At 46.1% G+C, this 27928-nt stretch overlaps 1 protein-coding gene across 1 annotated transcript in view; it reads left to right on the top strand.

The window, feature by feature from the left end:
• The first annotated feature begins 918 nt into the window (after nucleotides 1-918).
• Nucleotides 919-27928, top strand: part of LOC100456069 (voltage-dependent R-type calcium channel subunit alpha-1E) — a 338487-nt gene continuing 311477 nt past the window's right edge. The window contains exon 1 of the mRNA XM_054524611.2: nucleotides 919-2338. Within this exon, the coding sequence (XP_054380586.1) occupies nucleotides 2073-2338 (266 nt within the window). The 5' untranslated portion in view covers nucleotides 919-2072. The remainder of the gene's footprint in view (nucleotides 2339-27928) is intronic.

Raw genomic sequence — 27928 nt, 5'->3', positions numbered from 1 at the left:
TGCCCCAGCTAGTGTGGACATGGGAGGGGACAGCTGGTCCCTGCCCTCAGTTTAAACCACCAGTCACCTGTGGGGAAGGGCTTGGCGGCTAAACAGGAGCTGTTTCCCTGGGGCTTGGAGTCCACCTTTCCCACCTCTGCAGCTCAGATACCAATTCTATTTTTTTTTTCTACATTAATGGGGTGGGTTTGAGAAAGTCCGTGGAGCTTATTTGGGAGTAAAGGATGGGCTGGAGGATCCTTCTGATTGTTCGCATTTCGAGAAGGGTAGTTTTAGCCCATAACTCACCATGGAGGGCCCTTCCAGGAGAGGTGGGACAGGGCTTTCCTACAGCGGAACCGGGAGGCCGCCCCGTGAGGGCAGAAGCTCCCGCCAGGAGCCAGCACCACCAGCAGAGTGTGGAACCCCCAGAGGTCCTAGCCTCCTCCACGGGGCCTCCCAGGTGCTAAGTGGGGAGATGGGGAGAGGGTTCATGCCCTCTCCTTGGAAATCCCTAGCAATGTTCGTACAGCCTGGGAGGTGCGCAGGAGCGGCGACGCGGCCATGGCGCTAGGCGCGCAAAGGCCCCGAGTCCTTACCAGGGCGGCGGCGGGCCCGTGGCACCGCTCCCGGTACCGAACAGGGCACAGCACTGGGGACACCTCTCTGCAGGGACCCAAGACGCGCGTGCGTGTGCGCCCCACGCCAGGCCCTCGCTCTCTTGCGGAGACTCCGCCGCATCGCTGGCTGCACCTGCCTCTCTCTTCTCGGCATTACTTGGGGGAAAGGGGACTCTTCACTGGACCTTTGCAGAGGTGGCTGCTACCCTTTGGCCACATAAATCAAGAAGGCAAGCCAGCCTCACCTCCCAGGAACCTCCAGCCTTCCGGCTGCGTCCCCGCCCCTCCCGCCTGGCCAGCTCCTCCCCCGCTTCTCCCAGCGCTCTTGCGCGCCTCGCTGCGCCTCTGCGCTCCGCTCGCTGTCCCTTGCCTCGCCTCCCCCTTCTCTTTCCGCATCTTCTCCAGTGCTCCGCCGAGGGAGCTGCCTGGGTGGAAGAGGAAGACCGAGCCGTTAGTGAGGAAGTTCGGTCTGTGGACAAGTGTGGTGCCAGGCCGCCGCGAGGCTCGGCTGCAACCTGTTCCTCGCCCGCCGGTGCTCGCCGCCCGCTCGCTCGCGCTCCCGCCCTCTCGGCGGCGCAGCCGCGGATCGCTGTTGCATGCTGATCCGGGGAGGCGGCGGTGGCGAGCGCTCCGGGCGGATGCTGGCACTCAGGCTTCGCTGCTCCCTGGATGCTGCTCAACTTCTAGCCCAAGCGCAGGAGCTTTGAAGTCATTTGTCCCTTTTCGCTTGGATCGACTTCTTATTTTGAGATTTTGGGCATTGCGGTTTACGCAGGAACCTCAATATCGCTCTCCCCACCTCCCTCCCTCTTTCTCCAACCTTTGGATGCGTCTCTGCTGGCAGATATAAAGACCCAAGTCTTCGCGGTGGAATTTCTTAGATGGACTTGCGGGGGCTGGCGTTATAAAGCATGTCATCGTAACCCCGTCCTCGTCTTTGTTTATTATTATTTTTTAAGTTCTTTTGTTTTCATTTTCCTCTCCTTCCCACCCCTTCCCCCAACCAATAAATCACCAAACTGTTACCTAGCGGGCCGGTGCCTGCCTCTCTCCCTGAACTAGGTGGTGCGTCTGCCAGAAGAGGAGCTATGTTTGAAGAGCAGCCTACTCCACCCCTCTCCTCTCTGGTCCCTGAACACCACCACACACTGGCATTTTGAAAAAAATATTTTCCTCCAGAAACTGAGCACCCCCAAGCCCTACCACCCGTTTGTTTTTCTTTCTTTCTTTCTTTTTTTTTTTTTCCTTCTTGAGGAATGGAGCTTCGCAGAGGTTGCATTTAGATTCAACAGTTCACAGCGGCGGGCTGCTGCTGCTGCCTCTCCGAAGAGCTCGCGGAGCTCCCCAGAGGCGGTGGTCCCCGTGCTTGTCTGGATGCGGCTCTGAGTCTCCGTGTGTCTTTCTGCTTGTTGCTGTGTGCGGGTGTTCGGCCGCGATCACCTTTGTGTGTCTTCTGTCTGTTTAAACCTCAGGATGGCTCGCTTCGGGGAGGCGGTGGTCGCCAGGCCGGGGTCCGGCGATGGAGACTCGGACCAGAGCAGGAACCGGCAAGGAACCCCCGTGCCGGCCTCGGGGCAGGCGGCCGCCTACAAGCAGACGAAAGCGCAGAGGGCGCGGACTATGGCTTTGTACAACCCCATTCCCGTCCGGCAGAACTGTTTCACCGTCAACAGATCCCTGTTCATCTTCGGAGAAGATAACATTGTCAGGAAATATGCCAAGAAGCTCATCGATTGGCCATATCCTTTCTTGCCCACCATAACTCCCTCTCCCCCTTTGCATTTCTTCGGGTGAAGTGGGGTACCTAGCATGGAATGTATCCCCCACCCCTTCCTGGTGCCAATTTGCCCCTTTGCTGAAGCACACTCTTCGGTGCATCTAAGGGGCAAGCTTGGTGCCGTGGAGACCCGTTTGGGCACTAGTGTTTTTCAAGGTAAGACTTTTGGTTTTTTATTTTTCCTATGTGGAAATCTCTAGTGTCCCTGGGTGCGTCCCTTTCTGGGCTGGGCTTTGTCTGATTCCCAGCCCCCTCCCCACCCCTACTCCCTTCACATGCCGCCCTCTACATAGATTGGGTTGCCCCAATGCTTCCTTTCATAATCAATTCTCATTTTCCTTTCTTTAAGCCAGCCACTCTGCCCGTATCCCCACCAGCCAGGAGACACCGCACTGTCTTCCTGTAGGGAAGTCAAGGCTCCATGACGGGATTTATCAGTTCAGAAGTTCCCAGGGCCAAAACCCTGTGTACAGATAGACAAATGAATAAATAAAACAGGCTTTTGGCTGGGGACTCAGCTAACTCTAGGGAGTTAAGTTTAAGTTTCACTGAAAGTGGCATGAATGAGTGTCTGTCAGGGGAGGTGATCTCTGTTGCCACAGCCCAAACAGCTCAAACTTGGAGTTCTTCTCTCAGCCAAGAACAGCTCATCAGGCCCATCCTTTCTTTGGTCCTTGGTTGGGTACTCTTGCTTCTTAGTGCTTGACCCAGCTGATTGCTCTCCCAGTATCCAGGATCCAGGTGGATCCGCTCGGCCTGAATTCATCCGCTGAGGCTAGAGGTGTGCATGCAGTCTCTCTCTCCCTAGCTCCAGAGGAACTGCTCTCCCCAAAGCACTGGTGGGGGCCATCTCTGATGGTGGTGGTGTCAGGGTGAACAGGCATGGAAGGAGCTTCTTTGAAGGTTTAATCAAGTGCACCAAATGCAGGCTGCTGATTAGGCAGCTCATTGCCTTGTTCTTCACTAAGGATTGGACGCCTGGCAAGGCCATTAGGAATTGGGGGTGGTGAGGCAGTGAAGGGGATTAGTAGGAGGCAAGCTAGTGGTCTGGCGCTAAATATGGGGATGGGGTTGGAGACATGGGACTTTGGGAGGGGGATTTGGGAGGGATGCACCTGCAAAGGAGGCCCCTTCTTTTCTCCCCTATTCTCCCTCTTTCCCACCCCCACCGTCCAGGTGTACAGCAGTGAGGCAGCTGGAGCTGCCTTGGGTCTCTAGTATTAGCCAGACATGCGGCTCATTTCTCCCAGGGCCTGGGCATCTCCCTACTCCCCCAACCCCAGTCTCTGGCCTTCCCCTTCTTCTTCTCTAGTTCCCTGCCTCAGCAGCTCGGTGATTGGCTGGCGCGTGGTGCTTCTAGGCAGCACCCCTCATTAGAAACGAAGGAGCATCTCTAAGCAGATATTCTTCCTGCTGCTGTTCGCATCCTCCCACAGCCACCCCGGCTGGGCTTCTCCCTCTCTCCTCCTCTCTGCATCCCGCTCCCCTGCTCCACTCCCACAGAGTGATCCTGGGCCATCCATTGCCTGAGTTGAACGTATCTAGCTAGGGTGGAGGTTTCGGGCGGGGGAGGGGTCGGGTCCCTGCAGTCACGCCTGTCGGTGCGCTGCACAAAGCGGACAGATCTCATTGTGTTGTGTGCTGCGGCTGCAAATATTCCTCTAGGCAGTCTACGGATTTCCCAGCTGGGCCCTCCTTTCTCACTCGGCTTCTACAGTTCTCTAAATCTTCCCATCCACCAGGTGCTGCCTTGCTGTGCCCCTCTCTTAGGGGCGTGTTTATTCAGACAGGCGCCCTCCCGTTTCTTTGCGGTAGACAAAGCCGCTCAACCCGCCCCGCGGGTGGCAAAGTGTGCCAGCAGCCATCGTTGGCACCTCGGACAGCGCCGCTGAAACTACCGGCGGCCGGGGGCTCCCCAGTTACCCGGGTTCAGCACCTCGGGTACTTCTGGCCGGGCCCAGCCTCGGGGCTGAGAAACCAGGCACGTTTCCTACACCACGCGGTCACCTTTTTTCACGTTTTCTCTTCCGCTGCAAAGTCACCGCCTTTCCACCAGGCGTTGCGAGCGTGCAAGGTGCGGCTGTGAGTCTTACTCCTCCCTTTCCTTGTCTTTGGCCAAAAATGGACCAAAGAGAGTCAAACGGGAGACTCTCGAGGGAGTTGATTTCAGCATCATGCTCAGTGCCTTGGCCCCGAGCCCTGTCCCAATGGTCTCTTCTGTCTGCATAGTTGGAAATTTCACAGTGGTTCTACAGCATGTAGGCTGTGGTAACAGTGTTCAGGGAACATCTGCTAAGGTGTTTAGTGGAGCCCTGTTGGGAAATATAAAATACACCATGTACAATGTAATTGACTAATATATTCCCTCTGGTGGTGACCACGTGGAAACACTGGGCTTCCGTGGGAAACCCACCTAAATTCCTAGTCTCACCTTCCTTTCCTTTCTAAACAAACAACTTCCCAAATATCTTGCTTTGTCTTACTGGGTGTCAGTCTGGGTAGTGGTTGCCCATAAAGCTTTGGAGATAGGCTGCCTGGGTTCAAATCCTAGTTCCTTCACCAGTTTTGTGACCTTGAAAAGTTACTTCATTACTCTGTGACTCAGTCTTCTTACCTGTTAAATGAGGATAATAATAATAATACTGGGAGAATTAAATGAGTTAATATATATCACGTGCCTAAAACATTATCTAATTACCCAGTAATCACTAGTTGTTATTATTAATGGCATCTTTCAGAAATTTCAGCATGCCGGAAGTGGGGAGGGGTCTTAGTTCAGGTGAAGTCCTCTAGATTCTTGCCTCTCAAAGAGAGCAAGGAGCTGCATCCACATCACCTGGGAGCTTGCTAAAAATTCAGAATCCTGGGCCCCACTTCAATCCTGCTGAATCAGAATCTGCATTGTAATAAGATCCCTATGTGATTAATATGCTCATTAAAGTTTAGGAAATACTCCTTTGCTCTTTGTAAGTGCCAGATTTTTTTTTTTTAAGAAAGGTTGTTCAGTTGTTCAGAAAACATGTCAAGAGCTGCTTTCATATTGACATATGCACATTTAGCATGCTTGAGGATTTTGTTTGTGTTACGACACATTTTGAGACTTACACTTTCATTGGCTGCAGAAAGTCACTGTAGGACGAGGGGGATAATGTACGCTTCTATGTGCCACATTAGTGGTCTCATCATGCTGCGCATTACTGGTCTTTAATCATGTTTGTCTGAAAAGATTGGTTAAGTAAAAGGAATGGTTTAATTTATGCTTCTAGGATCACCCTGACTTGGAGGGGGAGGGTAATCTTATCCAGTTATTAATACGGGAGGTCTAGTTCTTATGGGAAGAAATGCTCAAGATAACCCAGATTTGGCATGAAAGATGGTGGCAAGTCAACAGCCTACTCTGAATGTGTTTCATTTTTCTTGGAAGCTACATCTGCATAGGGAGATAATTTTATTTTCTTATGGCACTTTCCTCTGCAGTGGATACCATACTCTTTTAAAAAATGCTAATGTGATTTAAAATGTGATGTTACATTCTATACAATTCCTCGTTTTCTTTTTTGCTCATCTAATAGATCTTCTCTGGCAGTTGGCTGTTCTGAGTGCCCTCCCATGTTCACTGTGCCTCACGCTTACCAGTTCTCACTGTTTCATGCCCAGGGCCAGTTACCCTGTGGGCATACAGCATCTCTCATGTGGTTTGCAGGATGCCCCATGCTTGTTTGAACTTTTCCAGGTCACGGGTGTGAAGGGAAGAAGTAGTGTGTCTGGCTTGGAGACTCTATGCCAGAGTTGGGCAATAGGATATTCCCCCCACACCTCCATCGCCTTGGTTGTCTCAGCAGGGGAGCACATGTTTCGTGTGGAAATGAATATGGCTTACAGTAGGAAGGTCAAATATGTTTGCAGCCCTGAAATAATGAAGCTCATCACAATGAACCTGTGGACATTAATCCATGATTTCTTATTGTAGAGAATTTCATTGTATCCCCAAAGCACTCTGGCTATGGATGAGAGGTTGTATGCTTTATTATTGTGAATCTCCCATTGTAAAATGTCTATTTATTTTGGAGGATTTTGGTAAGGATTACCAAAAGTTTTAGTTCTTAAATCTCCCATTTTGGTATCTTCTTTTCTTCTGCTTTTGTTGCCTATAAATTTACAGCACATTGCAGGATAGTAGACTGAGGTCCTGGTAAGAATTTCAGGTTTGATGTAACTCTAGTGAATCATGAGTCAAGATGCCTTGATTAGGGAAGGTGATGGCAGCTAACAAGGATGAAGTCTGTAATTATATCCTATGATCAGATAATGCAGAAAGGCTTCATACCTTCTGTGTACCTGTGCATGGATGCAGATGGTGAAACAGATAGTGACTGCAGCCGGTACTGGAGCTGTAGGAGAAAGTTCTTCATTTTCTGAGCATCCCAGGACAATCTCTGAATTGCCTGTTGGCTTTGCTTTTGATATGAAGTGTGGGTAATGTTTCATCTGGAAACCAGGCCATGACTTGTTGTGGGGACCATTTGTAATTGGGATGCAGCCTGGAAAATGAGTTGGAGTGAAGGAATTTGACAGAAATGAAATGACTTGAGGATAGAGACAAAAATATCCTCAATGTGATAGTTTTGTCTGTTGGTTTGCATGTCATTATTTCTCCACTTCCCTCCACTTGCTTTTTCTGCAATAGGCACAGTGCATGCTATGAATTAAAGGAGGAAGAGGAAAGTAATGAGAACAGGCCTGTTTTTTTCTTCTTCTGAAACATCCAGACTCTGAAATTATTAGCTCCATCCAAAATTACTTATCTCTTTATAGCACTGCTGTACAAAATGTAGGTGTTTTTCCCCCTCAAACTCTGCTGCTTTCCCCCTTCTTTATAGGAACATCTGATTTCTTTCAATCTTCATGTTCTTAGTGAAAATAAAACCGAGTGAAGCTTTGCTAAGCTCTCAGAACTCTTGCAAACCCTTGACTCCATGTGTTTGATGAGCAGGTCAGCCACCTCCCTTATGTCATGCACAGGGCTGCCTGGAAAGCTACAGCTCACCAGACACCAAAGCCCAGATGTGCAATCCCGTCCATCAATGGTGACTCTGCTGATCTTATTTTGCTTATCACTGACCACAAAGACATAAAAGAGGAAACCTAAATGCAACTCTAATTAATATCCTTTTATTCAGAGAGAGAGAGAGAGAGAGAGAGAGAGAGACCAGGTCTTTACTTTTTCTTTCTGCCCGTCTTTTCATCTTTCTATATTTCTCCCTCTCTCATTTTTAGGTTCAGACTTTGTGAATAATTCATTATATGTGTGGGTTTTTCCTAGGATTTTCAGAAAAGGAAGGTTATTTGTCTTCCTCTTGGATAGGATTATTAAGGTCTCTCACAGAGGACCAACTTCAGGAATCTACTTTTTCTCTAAGACCTTTGTTTTCTGCAGTGGGACTGTCACACAACAGAAAGGAAGCTGGGGAGAAATCTTGTAACCTGCTTTTTCTTGTCATTTTTATAATGACTGCCTCCTACCCAGCCCTGTTACATTTGAGTGCCCCCAAAATATGCAACTACTAGCCTTTTCTACTCAGAGACCGTGGTTAAGTGGAAGGTACGTGTCACTCTGAATCCTCTCATCATCTTGGGTTTTCACACTGATAAATGCTGAACCACTAAGCTAAGGAACAGTCCTCTGTAACCATTTCTTTTCAAATTCCAGTGTGAATTTTTATAGGAATTACAAGGAGCAGGGGTAGTTATGGGGACCAGGCATGGAAATTAGTGTCTAACACTCCACCACCACTACCACCACCACGATGTGGCTTCTAAAGCAGTCCCTTCCACAGAGGGATAGAAACATGAGGGGCTTGGATCGATGTTACTTTTCCCAAGCCTTCTAAACATGCACAGAGAGGATGCACGTGTGGGTTCACCCATCAGTCATGTTTCCAGCATCAATCTTAATTAAGGACAGAAGGTATAGCACAAAGTTTTTAGACTCCCCCAACCTCGTGGTTTCTTAGTGTTAAGATTATTGCAGGGAGATGTTTATGGTGTATCTTTGCTCACTGAGCACCCCAAATATGTTTCCTTATAAAGCTTGATGAGCCCCAGTGTCCTCATCTCTGGAAAGCAGGGAGCAGCTAAAAGATGTGTTCTTATAAGGTGAAGATGGGCCAGATTAAGGGGAACAGCAATGAATGACTTTAAAATGTGTCAGTTATCCAAGACATCCTCCCTGCTGCCTCCCAGAGCAGTGGGTACTTCTTAGGAGCTTCCTTTATTGTATTTTGAGCTCCAAATTTGTAGGACTAGATAGTTCCACCCTTAATCCTCTTACTTATTAAAAAAAAAAAAAAAGGAGCCTCAAACAGACCCATTTGTAAAGCAGTAGTTAATCCCAGAAGCAGGTGGGTGGGGCTTGGGAATGCTATGTCCAGTTAGGCTCCAGCCACGCTCCAGCCACGTGAGGCTTCAGAGAGAGGCCCTGCCTGGTACCTGTGCCAAGCGTGTTTTTTTTTTTTTGTTTTTTGCCTGTGGGTGGTTGATTCGAATCACTGTTGCAACTCTGCATAATTTTGAGGCTATATTTTTGTGTGTGTGCTGCATTTTGTCTTTTGCTGCATTTTTGCTGTATTTGGGCTGCATCGGTTCTCTTCATCTCTGGAGAATTTGGAAAGCCTCTTTCAGATATATGCCTGAGCTTTCCAAAGACTTGTGTCATTAAAGGGGGGGTGTCATCTTTCTTCCCTTTGGGGGAGGGATTAAAAAGGATGTAGCTGGATGGTAGGTAGCAGGCTAGAGGGGAAAGGAAGAAATGTTCTGGCGTAGATCATGGGTGGAGACTTGATGATACTCAGTCTATGGCATCATTGCTGAGATGCAGGACATCGTACGTGGCCTTCTGGATCCAGAGCGGAGGCTCTGAAAACCAGCACTAGAAGGAAAATTAATACTCTCGAGTCTTTCTTAGCCTTCAGCTTAGCTGTAGGTTGGAAGTTTTTCAAACTTTCTGTGCCTCTTTCTCAATTTCCACACCATTGTCTCATGGGACTGGTCAGAGCCAAAAAGCATGAAATGGATTTTCAACAGTCACTCACTAACGTCCTGGAAATTTCCAGCTGTGTTCTCCTGGGAACTGTTTTGCTGCTTTTCTATCAGCGACCATTCCTTTCAGCAGGTGATTTCCATCAACATCAAGGCTGATTCCTCATTTATTTCCTTTGTGTTGATGTCAGACATAGGCGGTCTGCCCGTTTCATCTACACTGCTGGCTGTCAACCTGTGTCTCAGAATCACCTGGAGGGCTTGTTAAAATACAGATTACTACCCCCCACTTCCAGAGTTTCTGGTTCAGTAGGTCTGAAGTAGGGCTGGAGAATTTTTGTTGGTCACAAGTTCCCAGGTGATATTCATGCTGCTGGTCTTGGACATCATGCTTTGAGAACCATTGCTGTACATGGTTTTGTTATCTGCCTGGCAATGCCTTTCTAGAAGGCCAGTCTTACAAATTGCTGATGCATTTCCTCATCCCAAATCTCTCTCATTTACCAGCTAAAGCCCTGCTGCTAACAAAAGCTTATGTTTTGGGTTTGGATAGTGAGGAGGCTTTGAGACTTCTCTAACAAAATGCTGATGACCTTGAGACCAGGGACATATTAAGCGAAATATATGTCATTATCAACTTTGAGTTAGTTTATCTTGTTCTTTCAGGACTTATCACTGAGAGCAGGCTTTTCTGAGAAGGGACATGCACCCATTTAATTCCAGCACCTAGCACATGCTGGCACATGGTGAGCATTCAGTAAACTTTTGTTGGATGATTTATACCCAAATTGGCTACTATTGAGTTAACAAGCATCAACAAAGTGCCTCGTATTACCCTGACCAGGACCTGTAAGACCAGGTGTAGCCCCAGGGAGGGGACAGGAGGTTGCCAGGAGGTGGTGTGAGGGCAGTGGATGGCTGGGAGGGGAGTGAAGGATCATCACATGGGAATTGGGAGGCTGCAAAAGACAAGATTTAGCTACTTCATAATTTTCCTCAGGATTCTTTCAGTTTCTATATTACTTGATGCAGGCTTTCTCACTGTAAAAAAAAAAAACAAAAACCAGGGTATTTGTTATCTGGCATTTTGTTACATGGAACTCTTTATTAATTGGCATATAGTATAATGACAATTGAGATTTGTAATGGTGACCCCCTAGGTACCACAGAACGTTGGAGTGCTTTCTGAAGAGCATTCATTGCATTATATTCAACACAGTTCCAATGGTGTGTGCACTTCATTGTATTTTGAGCTTTGTGTGATTTATAACTCATATTGATTATATAAGTAGCTCATTACCACTTTTTTTTTTTAAATTAACCACAGTGTTCTTCTCCAGCTATACCAGATGACAGAGGAATTGGTATGTTGTTCTAGAAATCAGACCTTTTAGTTCTAGAAATATTATAGGAGCTGGAGGTGAATCCTGGTGCAATTGTCATGTATCAGGTGATATTTAGAACAAAGTCATTATTTCAAAAATGGACTAATAGCTCAGCAGGCTTTAGATTTACTGGGCAAGTTCCCCAGCTGGTAAGCTGGTATTACATCTAACTGGGTGTGTTTGTTTCTGTAGGCTAACACTGAAAATGAACTACCAAGATTTCCAAGAGAGCTTTCAATAAGCATCTCAGCAAGAGGTTTTCAGATGATACCTTCCACAACTTGACTCTGAGTTATCCAACTTTTGTGCCTTAGGCTTATTTTCCCGCTCTTTTTTTACTCCCAGTTCCCTCCTTCCTGAAGGTCAGGAGATGTTGAGCTCTAAAATGATTCAGTTGTAGGGTGATGGTCTTTAGGTTCTTCAGGGTCAGTTTGAAACTCTGTGGAACTTCAGAGTATGACCTGAATAAATGTCTGAGTAGTGACCTGAGTAAGTGTCTGGATGACCTCAGTAAGTGTCTAGATGGCATCTAGATGACTCTTTTTGGAGTGTTGGGACTATTAAGTCCCTCTAGTACAGTATTTGTTCATTTGCTTTCTATATTGGGATCACAAATCCTACTGACATCTGGTTGATGCTATGTCCCTCCTGAAAAATACACATACAATTTTGCATTCAATTTTAGAGGTCTATGAATCACAATTTAAAAACATCTATCATGTTAAAAAATTCCCACAATTTGGGATGTTGGGATGCTGGGCTATCAGGAGTAGTGATTCTCAACCAAATATCAAAGCCTTTATGAGCAAGTATAACAGGAACTTTATATGAAGGAGCTAGAGAGATACGGTTGCACTGGGCCGTCAACCAGGCTGCTATGAAAGAACACAAACATTCTAACCAAAGGGCATGAATTCAATGCAGAAACTCTTTCTACATCACTGTGAAAGACGACTGTCAAGCTGGAATACTTCCAGTGATAGGGTGCTCTTCTGTTATTAAAAAACTTAAGATATAGGAAGTGGAAATATTCCTCCTTATAGCTTCCATCTGTTCTTTCCCTTCCTGTTTTCTGTTTTGTAAAACAATATAGACTCAGTCTACTTCCTTTCACTTGACAATCCTATGGCATTGAACAGCACTGTTGGTGGACTTTTGGTGATGATAGACATGGCTCTTGGCACATGTGGCCCTTAAGGACTTGATATGTGGCTAATGTGACTGAGAACTAAATTTTAAATTTTACTGACTTAATTTTAGTTAAGTTTAAATAGCCACATATGGCTAGTGGCTACCATACAGGATGGCACAGGCAGAGGGAATACATGATGAGTCAGAAAGCTTAAGCTCCCCTTTCGTTCTGTCATTAGTTAGCTTTGTAACTGGGCAGGGTCTCCTTGGCTTGGTATGCAGGGCTTCTCATGAGCCACTCTGCACATTGCCCCAGCTTTCCTTGACCACTGTAATCACTGTCTCTCCAGCTGCTTCAGTGGCTGCTGATCCCTGAAGGCACCATCCTCTTCCAGGCCTCCATGCCTTTGCACTTGCTGCTCTTCCACCTGGAATGAGTCTGGCTTTAAGATTGTACTCAGAGGTCACTTCCTCTGTGAAGCCTTCCTTGATTTCTCTTGGCCGAATAAGACCAGCTTCCTTCTTTGGGCTCTCATAGGGTGCTTTATTTTTTACTTTGTTGTAACACATACCACATAATTTTAGTATTGGTTTAAAATCCCTGCAAAGGAGGGGGACTGTTATCTAATTACCAGGTAATAAGGCAATGCTTATTAGCATCAGCATTTAACACATTAGTTTGAATTAAAATACTTTTTAAAGTGTTTTTTTTTTTTTAAAGAAGTGGCATTCTGTTTCTGACTTGAGGTAGTCAGCTAAAATCTCTGAATCTTTTTTTTTTATATGAATTGATGACAGAGTTAGTTTTCTCTCACTCTGTTCTCATTCAGTTTAATTTTTGAATCTAGATTCAGGACTCTGTGTTTATATCAAGTACATTTTATCTCCTTGCTTTTGCTCCAATGGTTTATCCTGTAGAGATCCTTTTCAATTGAGAACAAGGAACTAACATTCATTGAGCATCTACCAAATTTCAGGCTCTACTTCAAACAAGTATATTATCCACATTTTAAATATGGGGAAGCTGAGGCTAAAGAAGATTAAATCACTTGCCCAAGGTCACCACCGGTGAGCTTGAACCAAGTGGTCCGAATCCAAAGTTTAAGTGATTTCTATACCACACTGTCTATGGACTTTGCTGTTTCATGAGTGAGCTCCCCACCCTAAGTGCTATGTCATCTGCAGATTTATAAGCAAATACTTAATGCTTTCATTCGAGTAACTGATAAAAATATATTTAGAATCAGGGACCCTCTTTCTGCTTATCATCAGTATATCAGTCAGTGTGCGTTGACTGTTCAGCTTTTCTCAAGTATTCTGAACTGTGCTTTAGCCTACTGACATTTCTGTATTTTGTCTGTAAAAATATTTGTGCGATATTCTTGTCACATGCTTTACTGAAGTCAGTACACACTTTCATGACTACTTCATGTCTATTTTAAGCAGGATGTAGCATCTTGGTTTCTCCAGAGTCCACTTTAGGTATCATTTTCAGAGACTCAGACAATATTTTATTTCTTTCTTAGACAATAAAAGTGTTGTGTCCTAGATCTCAGGAGTTGAAGGGACATTAGATGTCATCTAGTCCAATGCCCAGTTGATGAAAGCTTCACCTTAGAGTTCAGGATTTACCAGTCTCTGCATGGAAGCATTAGGGTATTAGGGTGTTGTTGTTAAAAATGACCTCTGGATTCAAATCTCAGTATCACCTCTGCCACTTCATAGCTGTGTGCCTCAGACAACCTACTTACCCTTGCGGTGCCTTGGATTTTTCAAATGTAAAATGGAGATAGTAATTTGCTTCTGGGGTGTATCATAGGATTTTTGTGAAGGTCAGATGAGATGATACATGCAAAGTGCTTAGAACAATGTTTGGCAAATAGTAAGCTGTGAATAAATCTTGGTTATTAGTATATGGTTAATTTCGGATACATAAACATTAAACTTCTGCAGCTGTGTTTTCTCTTTCCAACAATGCTGTCCTACTTCCTCCTGGCTCTTACCAAGTTTCTAACCTGAGTGCTGCCAGATAATGTTTATGTGACCTTGCATTGGTTTCGTCACCTCCCTGAGCCTCAGTGTCTTCAGATGTGAGGTGGAGGTCACTTTCCCTGCTTTGCCTACCTTATAAGTGTTGTGAGGTTAGCATTGGCTAATGTGTATGAAAGCCCTTTGCAAACATATTAGGTATTAGTGTTAGTGTTAATGTTGATAGAATTTATAAATATATAACACTTATTGAACATTTACTATGTGCCAGATTACTGTGCTAAGTGATGCCCATGAATTATTGCATTGATTATTCATGACAATCCTAGAGAGATAGGCATTCTTGTTTTCTGTCTTTCATAGTTAGAAGGATTAAGGTGTGGAGAGGTTAACTCATTTCCCTGAGATCACACAGTAAGAGCTGGAGGCCTGGATCAGAGCTCGCGCTCTTAATCACTGAAGCTAAATAGTCTTTCCACAAGCTTTTTTTTCTTCCTTCTCAAAGTTATTGGGTTTACATTTTAAAAAATAAAATTTAAAATATCTACATCAAAACCTATTTCCTTTATATGTTTCTAATACTGATTTTATACCAGTATTGTACCTAAGGACACATTTGGATTTACAACCAGAAAAAATATCTTCAGGAGCAATAATGATGCAGAATTTTCCCAGCAAGCTTTTTATAAAAACAGATAGGATACTTAAAATGATCTATAACCTTAAACAAACTCACTTGATTTTGTCTTTGTTTGAACAAAAATGGTAGCAAAAAATTTCAGATGGCTTGATGGATGGCATGTAGAAGGATCCCCTTTAGATCCTTGACATCTGGGCAGATTTTCTTCCTGGGGGTTGCCAGCCTCCTGGCTAACTACTTCCTATCTGCTTAGGCTTCTTGGGTATTTAGGGCCTCTATGTTTGTTCTATCAGATAAGAGAGAAAAGATTGGAATTCATTAACTGTGGAGGAAGCTTCTGAAAGGGTTAGGGTGCTGTGGGGGGAAGGGGAAAACTCCATTGCTTGGGACTCTTGGAAATTTGCCTAATGAGCTTGGTGAAGGTCCTCTGCTAGGGATATTAGGGGCATTATACCTGTGGGAAATGTTTACTGGTGTGGACGAGAATGGAGAATTAGGATGCACCACTTGGCTTCCGGAAACCAGACAGAGCACTCAAAAGAAATTAAGGAGTGGGCCTAAAAAGTTAAAGGAACTGCCTCTCCTTTCTGCTAACTTTGGATTGTTTTTGCATGGAAATTTGTATTTGTGAAATAACTGAGCCATATGGATGCACAAGGATGCATGTGTTCTTCTAGTCTGTTGATATGAGGAGCAGTTGAAGGGTGTGGGCTTGTCTGGAGGTGGGGTGAGTAGGTGGATGTGGTAACATGAGGAGGGAGCAGGTCTGAGGAATATGGGCCTATGTCAATCTGAGGATCTGGGCATTTGGCAAGAGCACCCTCCCTTCTCATAGAGAGGTATTTATTTATTTTTGAGATCACCATCTGCCCCACCACCTCCCCCCACCTGAAGTTCTATGGATAATGATGTTATATCTCTGGGTAACCTCTTTCCCTGGCGATGATTAAAGAGTAACAAATGCCCACTCAGAAAGACTGTACAGGCTGAGAAAGACTGAGCTCATTTCTGTCACAAACATCAGTAGACAGGCTCAGGAGAGCAAAGCAAAGGAATAGATTCTAGGAAATTAGAACTTCTAACAGCTTTCTATACTTCCACTGTGAAAAAGGCTGTATGCAGAACAACCTGCATAATCATATGCCTTACGATTTCTCTTTTTCTCTTACCTTCGTGTCTTTTTATCATATAATTTTACCACCATTCTATAGGGACCTCCCTCCAGGCCTGGAGAGCTTTCTGTTCCTCAGTATGCATCCCTGAGAATGGATGGAGGAAACTAACCTTTAATGAATGCCTATTGTATGACAGGCACTCTACACTGTGCTCTAGAGGAGTATATCATTTAATCCAACCCCGTGTGAAGTGGATATTATTCTCATTTTATAGATAATTAGCCTAAGGTCACAGATAGATGTGGTCTGACTGGTGCCACTGGCTGCTCTCTTTCCATTGTTTCATGCTGCCTTGGGTTAGACCAGAAGACCAGCAGGTACTCTTCCCTAACAGAGTATCTTTTTAGGATGACACTGTGAACTACTTGCATGTATCTGCAGCATCGTTGGGTATGAGGCTAACTCATGAAGGAGTGAAGGATCAGTAGATGGAAGAAGAGCAACTATCTCTTTCCCATCATTATGGTCATCATGAAATGGACCTGAGACATCCTGCCCTGGGTCACTGGAATGCGAGCTTGAGTTGGAATCTGAGATCTTTGCTATTTTGTCTTTTCCCCCCCAAAACTCCACTGCCACAGTTCCTTTATCTCTCTGCAGAGCGTGTTTGGTTTGGAAATGCCAGTTACCCTTTCAATATTAGCATGGAAAGTCTATTTTCTTTTTTCCAGTTCTCAGAGAAGTCTACCCTCAGTCCTTTCTGTTCTGGGGTACCCATAGTGTGAGTCATAGTGTGGAGGTGGCAGCTTTCATGACCTTCTCTTGAAATTTTACATACTGAATGCAGCTTTTTAAGGAAATGAGGATTGGGGTATAGAGAGACTGCAGAAAGACTCTTATATCCTGATAAAGACTATAGAAGAGGCTTATAGTAGGTTTGTGGAAAAGGGCAGCTTTTCCACAATGGTTCACCCCCAGGCCACCATTGTGAGGATTCTAGCTTTTCATTAACTCTATTAGAGAAGCTGCTAGCCAATCCAGCTGGTCATGGAGCTCTTATGCTTGACAATTTAGAAGTATTTCCATGGACTCTAGACCCTTTCAAGATGTCCCTGGGTGTGCCAGGATTTCCATTTTTGAATGTTATTGTGGGATCTCCTCATTCATAATTTCACCAAAAATGGCTTCTCTCAGTTGTAATCATGTATGCTCTTTCTTTCTCCTCCGTTTCCCTTCCCATCATGTTCCTCATTAGCATCACAGACTACTAGAATATTAGATGTATGGAGAATAAAAAGAAACTTGAATCAAACTCACACTTATCCATAAGAAAACTGAAGGCCATAGAGGTTAAATGATTTGCCACAAGTCTCTCAATAAGTGGCAGAGCAGAGACTAGAACCCAGGGCCCCTGACCAAGTGCCAGCATTCTTTTGTCACATTTTCTCTTCTTTCTTCTGTACCCTTTCTGTGCTCAATCATCTTCCCTCTAGTCCCTTCTTTCTCTTCTGGGGCTTCCTCATCCTTAGCAAGTATATGTTTTTGGTGTTTGGGGCATAGGAGGCTGGATATAAGGATCATGACTAATAAGAAAGGACTTACGTAAGAAAAAATAGGAATGGACAAGAGAAAGGTATTCATAGAGGTGAAGCCAACCAGCAGAGATCCAGTGAGAATTTGAAACAGTGACTCAGAAAAATGGTTAATATTCTTCTTTCCCAAATATGTTGCTGGAGAACTTTGTGAAATGATAATATAAAACTCAGTAGGCAATGGACTTCTACCCAGTGTAAAACCAAGAGCAGATCTCAGCAGATGGGAGAATAGATGGATGCTTAGGCAAGCACTCATCTCAGAATGGTTGCTGGGCTCTTCAGCAACCTTTCCCTAAGAAAGGCAAACTATCCAGACTCTGCCTTAAGAGGTAGCTCTTTGAGAAAAATTGAGTACTCCTGGGAAGGAGGAAGCAGCTCAAATAAAAAGATCCTTAGATCCCTTTCTTTTAGAATTCTCAATTGGAGCTAAGAGACCAGGGAATTTTATTTGATTATTCTGATAATAGTTTTCCAAGCTTTTCAGGGTGTAGGGCTGAGAGTACAGAGAGGTTTCTAGCCCTGGTTCTAGAAAAATCTCATTCCTTTACTGGTTTCAGCATCTACATCTGTAAAATGAGTGTGTTGGAATAGTTACTAAGACTCTAAGGTGCCTTTCATTTCCCACTGTAGCGCCTCTGGGATTCTAGTTTCCATCATTGTTATCTCAGCTGATTGGAGGACACCATTAACTTTCTTGGTCTCCAGCATTAGAAGCCTGGCTGCACATTAGAATCAGTCTGGGAACTTCTAGAAATGCTGATACCTAGACTGCAGCCAAGACAAATTAAATCCAAATTTCTGGAGATAGGACCCCTGTATTCTTAATTTTGAAAAGCTTTCCAGGTGATTCTACGGTCCAGCCATGGCTGAGATCCACTGATCTTCTAGACTGAGGGGAGCCAGTTACCTGACTTCCTTCTGTTTCTTTTGAGTGTACTTTGATCACGTCTTGGCTGCTACCTCTCAGTTTTCTTGCAGGCTATGGTGAAATAGCAGGAGCCCCCTGGGTGTCTGGAAATTTAGCCTGAGAGAATGGGGTGATTAATTCTTATGTTTCACTGCATTGACAAAGCCATTCACCTGTGGCTGCTTCCGACACACCTCCAGCTGCACAGGTGACAGCCTTCTGTGATGCGGGGGATGGACCAGACATCCTGAACACAGATCTGGCTGAGGAGGCCATTTGAGGCTGAAGGACAGAGTAAGGCTCACCCAGGAGGCCCTTGAGCAAGTGACTAAGAGTTGTTGACCTTGCTTCCTACCTGGTTGGTTCACCCCTTATGCATATGAAGGGTGATCCAGCGTGACTACCATCAAATACAGGAGTCACCTCCTTAACATCCTTGACACTCCCCTGGGGATGTGGAACTCACAATAAGTGCTGTGCTGAAACTGGCTTGTCCCAGCTCTTGAGTGTCCTCTGTGTGTGTCTCTTCTAGACTCCACATTCAGTGATGTTAAGATGGTAGCTTGAAATTGGCCATGGAGAGAGTATTTATACCCCAGAAATTTGCAAATGCTACACATTGGGGCTTTCCCCCGATGTTAAACATCTATTAGCACAACACTTAGTTTTCTGCTTAACGAAATAGTCCATTCACTTGTGGAACAGTGGAAGTTCTTCTCTTTATTGCTCCAGATATATCTTCGGATGGGTACTCTGCATGTTAGATCTTAGTCTTTGCCTCCATAATAACTTAGAAAACATCTGAGCCCCTTATTACAAGCTAGCCCTTCAGATATTTGAAAGCAGCTGTGATGTATTTCTCAAGTCTTCCCTTTCCAAGCTGAGTATCCCTAGTTCTTTCAACATTATCTCACGTGGTTTGCAGGCTCAGTAGGTGTCTTTGAATGCCAGGGCACAGTTGCAGAGTTTTCAGAGGAAAACAAACATTCTCCCACAGGTGATCTATGGACTCTTTCACAAAAGGCTTTTCATTTTTCTTATGCTGTCTCAGTTCCATGATGCTGGTGTTGATATGAAGTGGGGTGTAGTCTTGGGTGGGGTTGCTGATTGCACCTCATAGTCATCTTCCCTGAAATGCACGTTGCTGCCAGAACTCTTGATGGGCTCCAATTCATCAGAGTGTCATCAAAACACAAATTCTCGTTTCTGAAACAGGTAATTTTCCCACTGCTGTTTTGTTTTCTTCCAGAGGCTTTTAATGCTCCCCTTTTCTTTTTTCCCTTTTCTGTAGCGTTCAATCATTTGTCTGCTGTTCACCAAAACTGTGTGTTGAATGACAGCGTTTTGAGTCCAAGATCCAGTCACACACAAAACAAATGAACTTGTTAAGACTTATCCAGCTGTCTGTAACTGCAAGGGGCACAGCAGTGGGAGGAGGGAGGGAGACAGTACTGTCTTATTTTCTCAGAACCAGCACTCCCCATCCTTTGGGAATCAGGGCCCAGATGAGTCTGGAACTGACCTCAGTCTTGGTTCACCAAAGTAGCAATCACGTGCACTTTCTTTCAGCCATTTTATCCAGAGGGCAGGGTCCTGGGAGTCAGATGGGAGTCCTTTGGTCTAAAGTAATGAGAATTTGGACTTGCCTTCACAGCCAGCATTAAATGGGTAATGCTTAGGATCTTTTGCTTTGAGTAACTGAGTCCACTGACCTCCATGAGAGAGCAGCAGGATTGTATTGGCAAACAAAAGGCCTTTTGGGGAGTTCTCTGCCTCTTTGTTATGTTCTCAATATTGCTTTATTTGTCTTTCATTCATTAGGTTTTTAGGAGTAGGTGTGATGGCATTTCCATCTTCTTGACAGCAGGAGGGGGGAAGAGAGAGAGAGAGAGAGAAGGATTAAGAAGGAGAGAGGTGTGTGTCTGTTCAGGACTGCCTGTCAGATGGTGAATTTGAACAGAGGCAGCTGTTGTCATGGCGATGGCAGGTTGCATCCCACCACCATGGAAACCAAAGTTAAAAAACTGATGTTAAGGCTGGAAGTCACATGATGCATTTTTGTTTTGTTTTGTTTTAAAAAAAGAAAAGGGGTTTGGTTTTTTAGTCTTTTTTTTTTTTTTTTTAAGATGAGGTTGGGTCGTGAGAAAAATTGCACTAAGGAAAGCAATGAGATGATGACATGGGACAGTATGGAGTAGGCAGAGCTTTCTTTCATGTTTTTCTGCTTGTTGACAGTGCATGTCTCCTGCCGTGGTTAGAGAGGGGAGGGGAGGGATATGCATGGTGGACTTCCAGGTTTGCAGCCAGAGTTGTGCAGTGCTAACTGTCACATGGAGAAACACAGGGGTTTAGCTCTCTTTCCCTTTGGAGGTGATGTGTGGTTCACCTTCTGTTGATCAGCCCAGAACAGACACAGGAAACCTAAAAGTATGGACTACCCAAATAGGAAGGTAGTCCATATATTGATAAATTTGGAAGGTTAACATTTATTTTCAGAGAATTGAAAAGTTCATCTATAGCTCCTCAGAATCTCCAGGAATAGTTCTGTCTGTTTATTCCCTTTTCTGGGCTGGTCTCTTTTGGGCTGCCATGTCCTGCCAGGGCAGCCATAGGAGTGAGGGCAAAGAAGTCCAGAAGGAGCCCTGGGCCAAGACTCCTTGCACCATAGCTTATCTCTTAACCTGGGCCCTCTCACCTGGGCAGGGTGGGGTGACTTGCTGAGAGGCATTAGAAAGCCCTCTTGGCTGTCCATCTTTTTACCTCATAGTCACTTCTACTTTATGCCATGATCTGGAGAAAATGTGAAACATCCCTCCAGGAAGGGAGCTGGCCTGGCCAGGGCTGTTTTTGTTTGTTTGTTTGTTTTTGTTTTTTGAGACAGAGTCTTGCCCTGTCCCCCAGGCTGGAGTACAGAGGTGCGATCTTGGCTCACCACAACCTCCACCTTCTGGGTTCAAGCCATTCTCCTGCCTCAGCCTCCCGAGTAGCTGGGATTACAGGTGCACGCCACCATGCCCGGCTAATTTTTGTATTAATTGTAGAGACACGGTTTCACCATGTTGGCCAGGCTGGTCTTGAACTCTTGACCTCAAGTGATTCACTCGCATCGGCCTCCCAAAGTGCTGGGATTGCAGGCGTGAACCACTGTGCCTGGCCAGGCCAGGCCTGTTTGAACAGGGCTGGTTTGAATTTTCCTTTTGTGTAGACAGGTTAGGAAGCAGAGATTTCTGTAAGAATGTCTGCTTTTAGGAAGGTGAGGAAGACCATGAGGGATGCAGACACACTGTTGAAGTGATGGTCATAACTATTGCTATCTCTGGGTTTTAGGCACAAGGTCTTGTGTCTTCGGCATTACTCGTCCCTCCAGGACAGATGTATCTTTCTCAGTCAGCTCAGAAGAGGGTCATATGATCTCACCAGCATGATCTCACTGCATTTCCATCAGGGTCTGTGGGAACTGGAGCCAGACTTCTGTGATGGTTCAACCCCTCCTGTTCTTATCCCTGGCCTGGGGTGTGATTAATATCCCTTCTAATCACTGGGAGAGATTGCATCAGAGCCATCAGCTTCATAAATCCTCCTCTGGGGACTGGTGTTTGGATGTGCTTTCCATATTCTCAGGAGGTTCTGGGCCAAATGTCTTTGCTCTTTTCCCGGAGGCCCATTACCATAATTTTCTTTTAAATCCTTTATAGGGGTTGGTCTCCTCTGTGTCAGCCCATGGCTACAGCCAGCCAGCCCACTCCTGAGGGCTGGAGGCTGTGACCACCAACAGACGCTTTCCCCAAAGTATCGAGCCACAGTAGATGCTGAAAGATTGAGTTAGTAGGATACTGAAAGTAACTGTATTTGTGCAACACTTACAGTTTTCAGAGGGAGTTCTGATTCCGGTATCATTTTGGGCTCCAGTCCTTTTGTATTTCTTGTTTGGTTCTATGGGAATGGATGGTCATAACCCTTCATTGACTCTTGAGTACTGTGTTGGGACAGCTTTTGCAGTTGGAGGCCTGGCTCTGGTTTCCATTACCAAGCTACATTTTCTCCACTGCATTCCAGGTCTTGAAGAAGATTCTGAAGTTACACGGAAGGCTTGGATAGCTGTGTTTCATTCCTGTTCATATGTAAAATGTCTATTTGGTGTCATGCTAATAGAGAATCACAGACTAGTCAAGGCTCTTTCTCTGTTACTGTCTTTGAGTCAAAGTCCACTTATTAGAATTATAGTTATGTGCACATGAGGAAGAGGTTGAAAGACATGCATGAAGGCAACCATGCCATCCTCTGAGGCTGTTACATCTCTTGTATTTAGACATCCAAAAACATGAGACTGAAGGGAGAGAAGGAGACAGGTCTTCCTGTAGGGTCTGGGGCGAGGGGTGGAAATGGGTAAAGGAGGCTGAGGAATGCCTCCCCTCAGACTGTGGACTCTTCTGTACCCCCCCCAGGAGTTTCCAGGAAGTGCCTGAGTGCCCACTGACTGCTCTCCACAAAAGCATATTCCGCATTAGGCTGAAGTTGGGAGAGCGCACAGCATTCTATCTGCCTGCCTGTCCCTGGTGGCCCCTTACCCCTCAGAGCATGGCCTTCTTAGTGTTTGGATGTCAAAGGCTCTGGGAGGAGACAGCTGAGTACAGAGGTCTTCAGGATGAGCCCCCTGGTGGTGATAGAGATGCGTGTTTGCCTGGGGACACCCAATATTTACTGCCTGAGGCCTAAGTCCTTCCCAAGCATGTACCTGCAGATCTGTACCTGAGAGGTGATGATGGGGAGGCTCTTCAGGCCCAGGCAGAGGAAGAGCTCAGCTCCAGGCCAGGCCCCCAGGGCTCCAGTGACAGCAGAACTAGCATCGCCACCCTTGCCCCAGCTTTCTGTGCTTCAAGAAGGAAATGAACAAATGGCAGGTGTGCAGGCCACATCGTGCTGCTCAAATTAGCCATGTTGCTAAGGAAACAAGTCAACCGTTAGAAGGAAGGAGCATTGGGTAAAGGAGATAAATCAATAAGCGAACCTATTTTTATCATTTCCCTAATGATTGTCTTGAAACTGCTAGACTAGAAAGAGAGTTGGAGCGACACAGGTCCTCATTAATGGGCTCAGAGGGAGCGAGGAGTGAAGGGGTGTTTGAGGAGATTGCCAGTAAAGTTTATGAAATGAGGCCTCTAGTGAGCAGTGAGCTGGTACAGGAGGGAAGGCAGGGAGGAAGGTGTCTTTTGCAGGTTTCAAAGCGCTTTCATGGTCATTTCCTCATTTTGGCAAGGTCCCTTTATTCTCTTGCATTTAATCCTCTCCGAAGTCTTTTTCTGATTTCTCTGGCCATTGCATTCCTCCTCACTCTCAGGTTGGGAAGGGTTTTTGTGTTGATTTGTTTTTTTCAGGATACATATAGCTTTAATTGATTTTGTAGTTATAAATGAACACATGCTCATTTGAACACTCAGAAAATGGTTAGAGGAGTAAAGAAGAAAGTGAAAATAACCCTGCTACCGAGAGAAGACTCATCATCCTTCCAGCAAGACAGAATTTTTTCTCGTTCTCTCCCTTCTCTTTTTTTTTGTTTTTGTTTTTTTGAGACGGAGTCTTGCTCTGTTGCCAGGCTGGAATGCAGTGGCACGATCTCAGCTCACTGCAAGCTCCGCCTCCAGGTTCACGCCATTCTCCTGCCTCAGCCTCCTGAGTAGCTGGGACTACAGGTGTGTGCCACCATGCCCGGCCAACATTTTGTATTTTTTTTAGTAGAGATGGGGTTTCACCATGTTAGCCAGGATGATCTTGATCTCCTGACCTCATGATCTGCCCACCTCAGCTTCCGAAAGTGCTGGGATTATAGGCGTGAGCCACCGCACCTGGCCTTCTCTTTTTTTTTTAAACATGAAAGGGATCTTCCATGTATGCTGGTTTATTTTCTTTTTTAAATAGGTCATATGTGTCTACAGTGGACAGTATAAAAAGTTCAAATGGGTATACAGTGTGGAGAGTGTGGGTAACTTTTGTAAGGATACCTGTGGCTCTAGTTTCCCTGTATGATTCATTTATCAATTGAGTATTAATTTATTAATAAAATAACAGTTACCAGGGCCCCGCTGTGTGCCAAGAACAGTGGTGAGTGAGGCAGGCAAGGTCCTGCCCTGGGGCTCCCAGTCCTTACTGCCCCATCATCTCCATTTATTCAAGATTTCAAAACACAAGCAATCTGGATACCAGGGATAAATATTCTTCCCTAAAATATGCACAGTGTCAGGCACAGAGTGTAATGAGCATCACTGAATTCCAGAACAGAAAGAGTCAGAGTCCTGGACAGACTTCCATCTTGTCCCTGATTGTGGTTGCCATGAAGGGTGATGGTCTTTGAGGCTGTGGCGACTCGGAGCTCCCTTTGACCTTTCCAAGTCATGTCTTTGTCCAGTCTGCCAGGTTGAGGTGCACTAGCTTGACTGGTGGGTGGGTGTTATTTGCCGTCTAGGCTCTTCACTTTGGGGATGTAGCAGAGCCATTGCTTTGGAGTGTGAAGTTTTGCTGTTGGGAAGAAATGGGAGTGGTGCCTCGGAGGCAGCCTGCAAGGGTGGGAGTGAGCAGGAGCCATGGCTCAGGCCAGAGTGGGTGAGCAAAGCCCTGTCTTTATAATGGCTCCTCAGTGAATGCCTCATGTTTATTCCTACCTGCATTGAACATTGACTAAGCTCCTACTGTATACCATGGGCTCTGCTAAGCACTGCCAGTAGAGAGACGAGCAAAACTCCTGCTTTCAAGATACAGTTTCTTGATTTAAATAGGAGTCACACAATTTAAATACAGTCACACAATTCAAAGAGCTGTGGGGCACGGGGAGAAACTTTCACTGACAAGGTGGCATTTCAGCTTGGTCTTGATGTATGACCGGAAAGGAGAAGAAAGGCCATTGCAGGTGGTGGCAGAAGCACCTAGATGTAAATGCCTCTTCTTTGTGCTTTCTTCAGAAAGGGAAGTGGAAAAGAGTTTAAAGAACAGGGCTGTAAGGGAGAGTGGCTGGGGCCTAGGCAGAATTGGATGGTCTCTTCTGCTCACCTCCCCTGAGATTTCCCCGCCACTATCCATTCTTTCACCTAGCCCACAGTTGCACAGAATCTCCACATTCTCACCACAGGTTCTTCATTACCGCAGCCATGAATTCATCCTGAGGTCTAGATGCCCTATAAGGCTGAAAGGGACATCCCTCTCAAGGGCATATATATCTGAAGAATTTTAAAAATGTAAAGCAAAAAAAAGTATTTTTAAGCCAGAAGATTGCTGCTCTGAATGGGCCTCACATCAGATAGTGGGAAGAGGATTTGGCTGGAGAGGAAGTGAGAATAGGGTCTTCTCAGAACCTGTGAATTACCAAATTCCCACCTTTAGATTCTAGACTTTAGGGCCTTGGGTAGCACCAGCCATCAAGACCTCATGAATTCTCAGCCACCCAGATACCTGGCCAGTCACTGGGAGTTTGACTCATCAGCACCTGGGCCAAGAGGCATTCCCCTGTCTGGAGCATCTTCCAGTGGTATGGCTACACCTTCCTGAGCTAGCCTGTGTCCCCACAAACCTCACATATCTGTGCTTGGACATTCTGAGCTAGTTGAGCTTAAAGGTCCTTATAGGGAGCAATATACTTGGGTTAATTGGCTAGGAAAATGCAGGTATGGACGTGGAAGCAGGGAGCTGGGGCAGCGGAGGAACTGCCATGGTCCAAGGGGATATTGTGAGTAGGGAGTCAGGGGCAGTGTAGGAGCTGCCGTGGTCCAAGTGGGTATTGTGAGTGAGGAGGCCTCGGAGGCACATGGCTGCAAGGACCTGTCTTGCCTGCAAGCTCAGCACTGAGAACCCACCTACTTTGAAGCCTGTGCTTATCACTTTCAGGTTTTCAGGGGAAGAAGATTCAACTCCCCAAAACAATCATAGGCCCCACATAGACCCATGAGAATGCGAGAGGTCTTCAGCTTGAATGAGAAAGTACTCATGCCCAGTCCTACCTCCCAGGGCAGGCACTGGGCTTCTTGGATCTGCTCAGCAGGTGTCTGAAATTGCATGAGACGTTTCCAGCTGTGAGGAGTGACCAGGTGAGCCCCACACTGTTGTGAACACTTTTGTTAGGAACCAGGACAGGGGATGACATGGAAGAGGCCCTGGTTTCACTCCAATCAGATCCATCAGCCCTCCTCCCCCAGCTCTTGGGGACTGGCAGACAGACCCCCACTTTGTGTCAGGCTGCCCAGGTATGTTCCTGGGAACACCATTCAAGAGAGATGCTCTGAAAAAAAGAGTTACAAGGTAAAGCAAGTTTGGGAAATGTTGTGTGCTGTCCCAAACCCCTTGTGTATGTGTGTGTGTGTGTGTGTGTGTGTGTGTGTGTGTGGGTGGGATGGGGTGTATGCCCACTGTATGCAAAAGTATTAAAGGCCCCAAGAAGTCCTGCTGGGGAGAAACCTGCTTAACTTTACCCAACCCAGGCTTTCTCTCATTGGTTGATTGCAAGTTCCTACAGCACCAGTATTTCATGGCCTGCATTTTAGGAATACCACTCTCAACGGTCTCAACTTCTGTTGTCTTTTGTCAGTGACTTGTATGCGTGTTGTCAGTTCTCTTTCTGGACCCATCGCCCAAGCATGTTTTCAGGAAAGGGTGTGGATTCCTTGGCCACCATTGCTGCTGGGTTCCCATCTTTAATTTGCAGGATGAGTCTGGGATTCCAGGTGCCTATGCCAGGCCCAGGGCAACCTAGGCTGTTCAAAAGGCTTATGGGACACTAGGTCCTTGTGTGGTCCCTGGTTGCTCTGCATTTTTTCAGAGGTCTGGGTTACAGCCATGATGGGAGGGGAGGAGCACTCCCCCTGCGATCAGAGGGCATGGGTGGCCCTTGGCAGGCTGTGTGTTGGGGGCCAGTCCTTAGAAGGTGAGCATGCTAGCTGGGTGGGTGTCTGTGGTGTGTGTCTGCTGGCATGTTTGGCTCTCAGGGGCTTGGCACCCGGAGTGTTTGAAAGAAGAGGAATGCCCATGGGTGCCGAAGGACTTTCCATGTGGGGAGGCTCCCCTCTGAGTGGGAGGGTTTAAGCAGGCACAGTGGGGTGTGGAGGCAACAGACAGGCTCTGAAGTCCCCTGAGGCCAGGTCTGTTTTTAGTTCCAGTGACTGAGCCTCAGGGCAGCAGAGGCCCGTGGAGTGGTCTCTGGGGTCTGTGTGCTGTGTGAGTGCTGGAGGTGCGTGGGAAGGAACGATGGCAGTCAGCTGCTGGCGAGTGAGTGTGACTCTCCAGTGTGACTCAGTGATGCATGGTGGTGGGGGAGGAGAAGGCACTGCCAAATGAGGATTAAGAGAAGGACTAGGGGCTCACACACAGCCAGCGTCTCAGCCCTGCAGCCCCCCATGCCAGCACCAAGACCAGAGCAACTGGTGAGCAGCTCACATCTCATGGCACACACTGCCCTGCCCTCCCCAGAGATGCCCTGGGTGCTAACTTAACATTGTGTTATTGCCACAGATAGCCTGGCAGGATGGGGGTCATTGCAGGGATAGCTGTGATTTGCCCTTCTGAACTCCACGAGAGGGTTCCAGGCCCTGCACCCTACACAGCCTGTCTGGGTATGTGGGGAGATAAGAACAGTCCCTTTCCTTCCCTCCACTTTGCCAGATCTACTACTCCTCTCTTTTGCCTGGATTCCAGAATCTTCTAGAGCACAGGTTGCCCAGCAAGACCAGCTGCAGTAGCTAACTTGTGTTTGTGGTAACAGTAATCACAGAATG

This window comes from Pongo abelii, chromosome 1 (assembly GCF_028885655.2).
Source record: "Pongo abelii isolate AG06213 chromosome 1, NHGRI_mPonAbe1-v2.0_pri, whole genome shotgun sequence".
NCBI classification, from domain to species: Eukaryota; Metazoa; Chordata; class Mammalia; order Primates; family Hominidae; genus Pongo; species Pongo abelii.
Note: the sequence above shows the minus strand (reverse complement) of the source record. Positions and strands in the feature narration are given on the sequence as shown.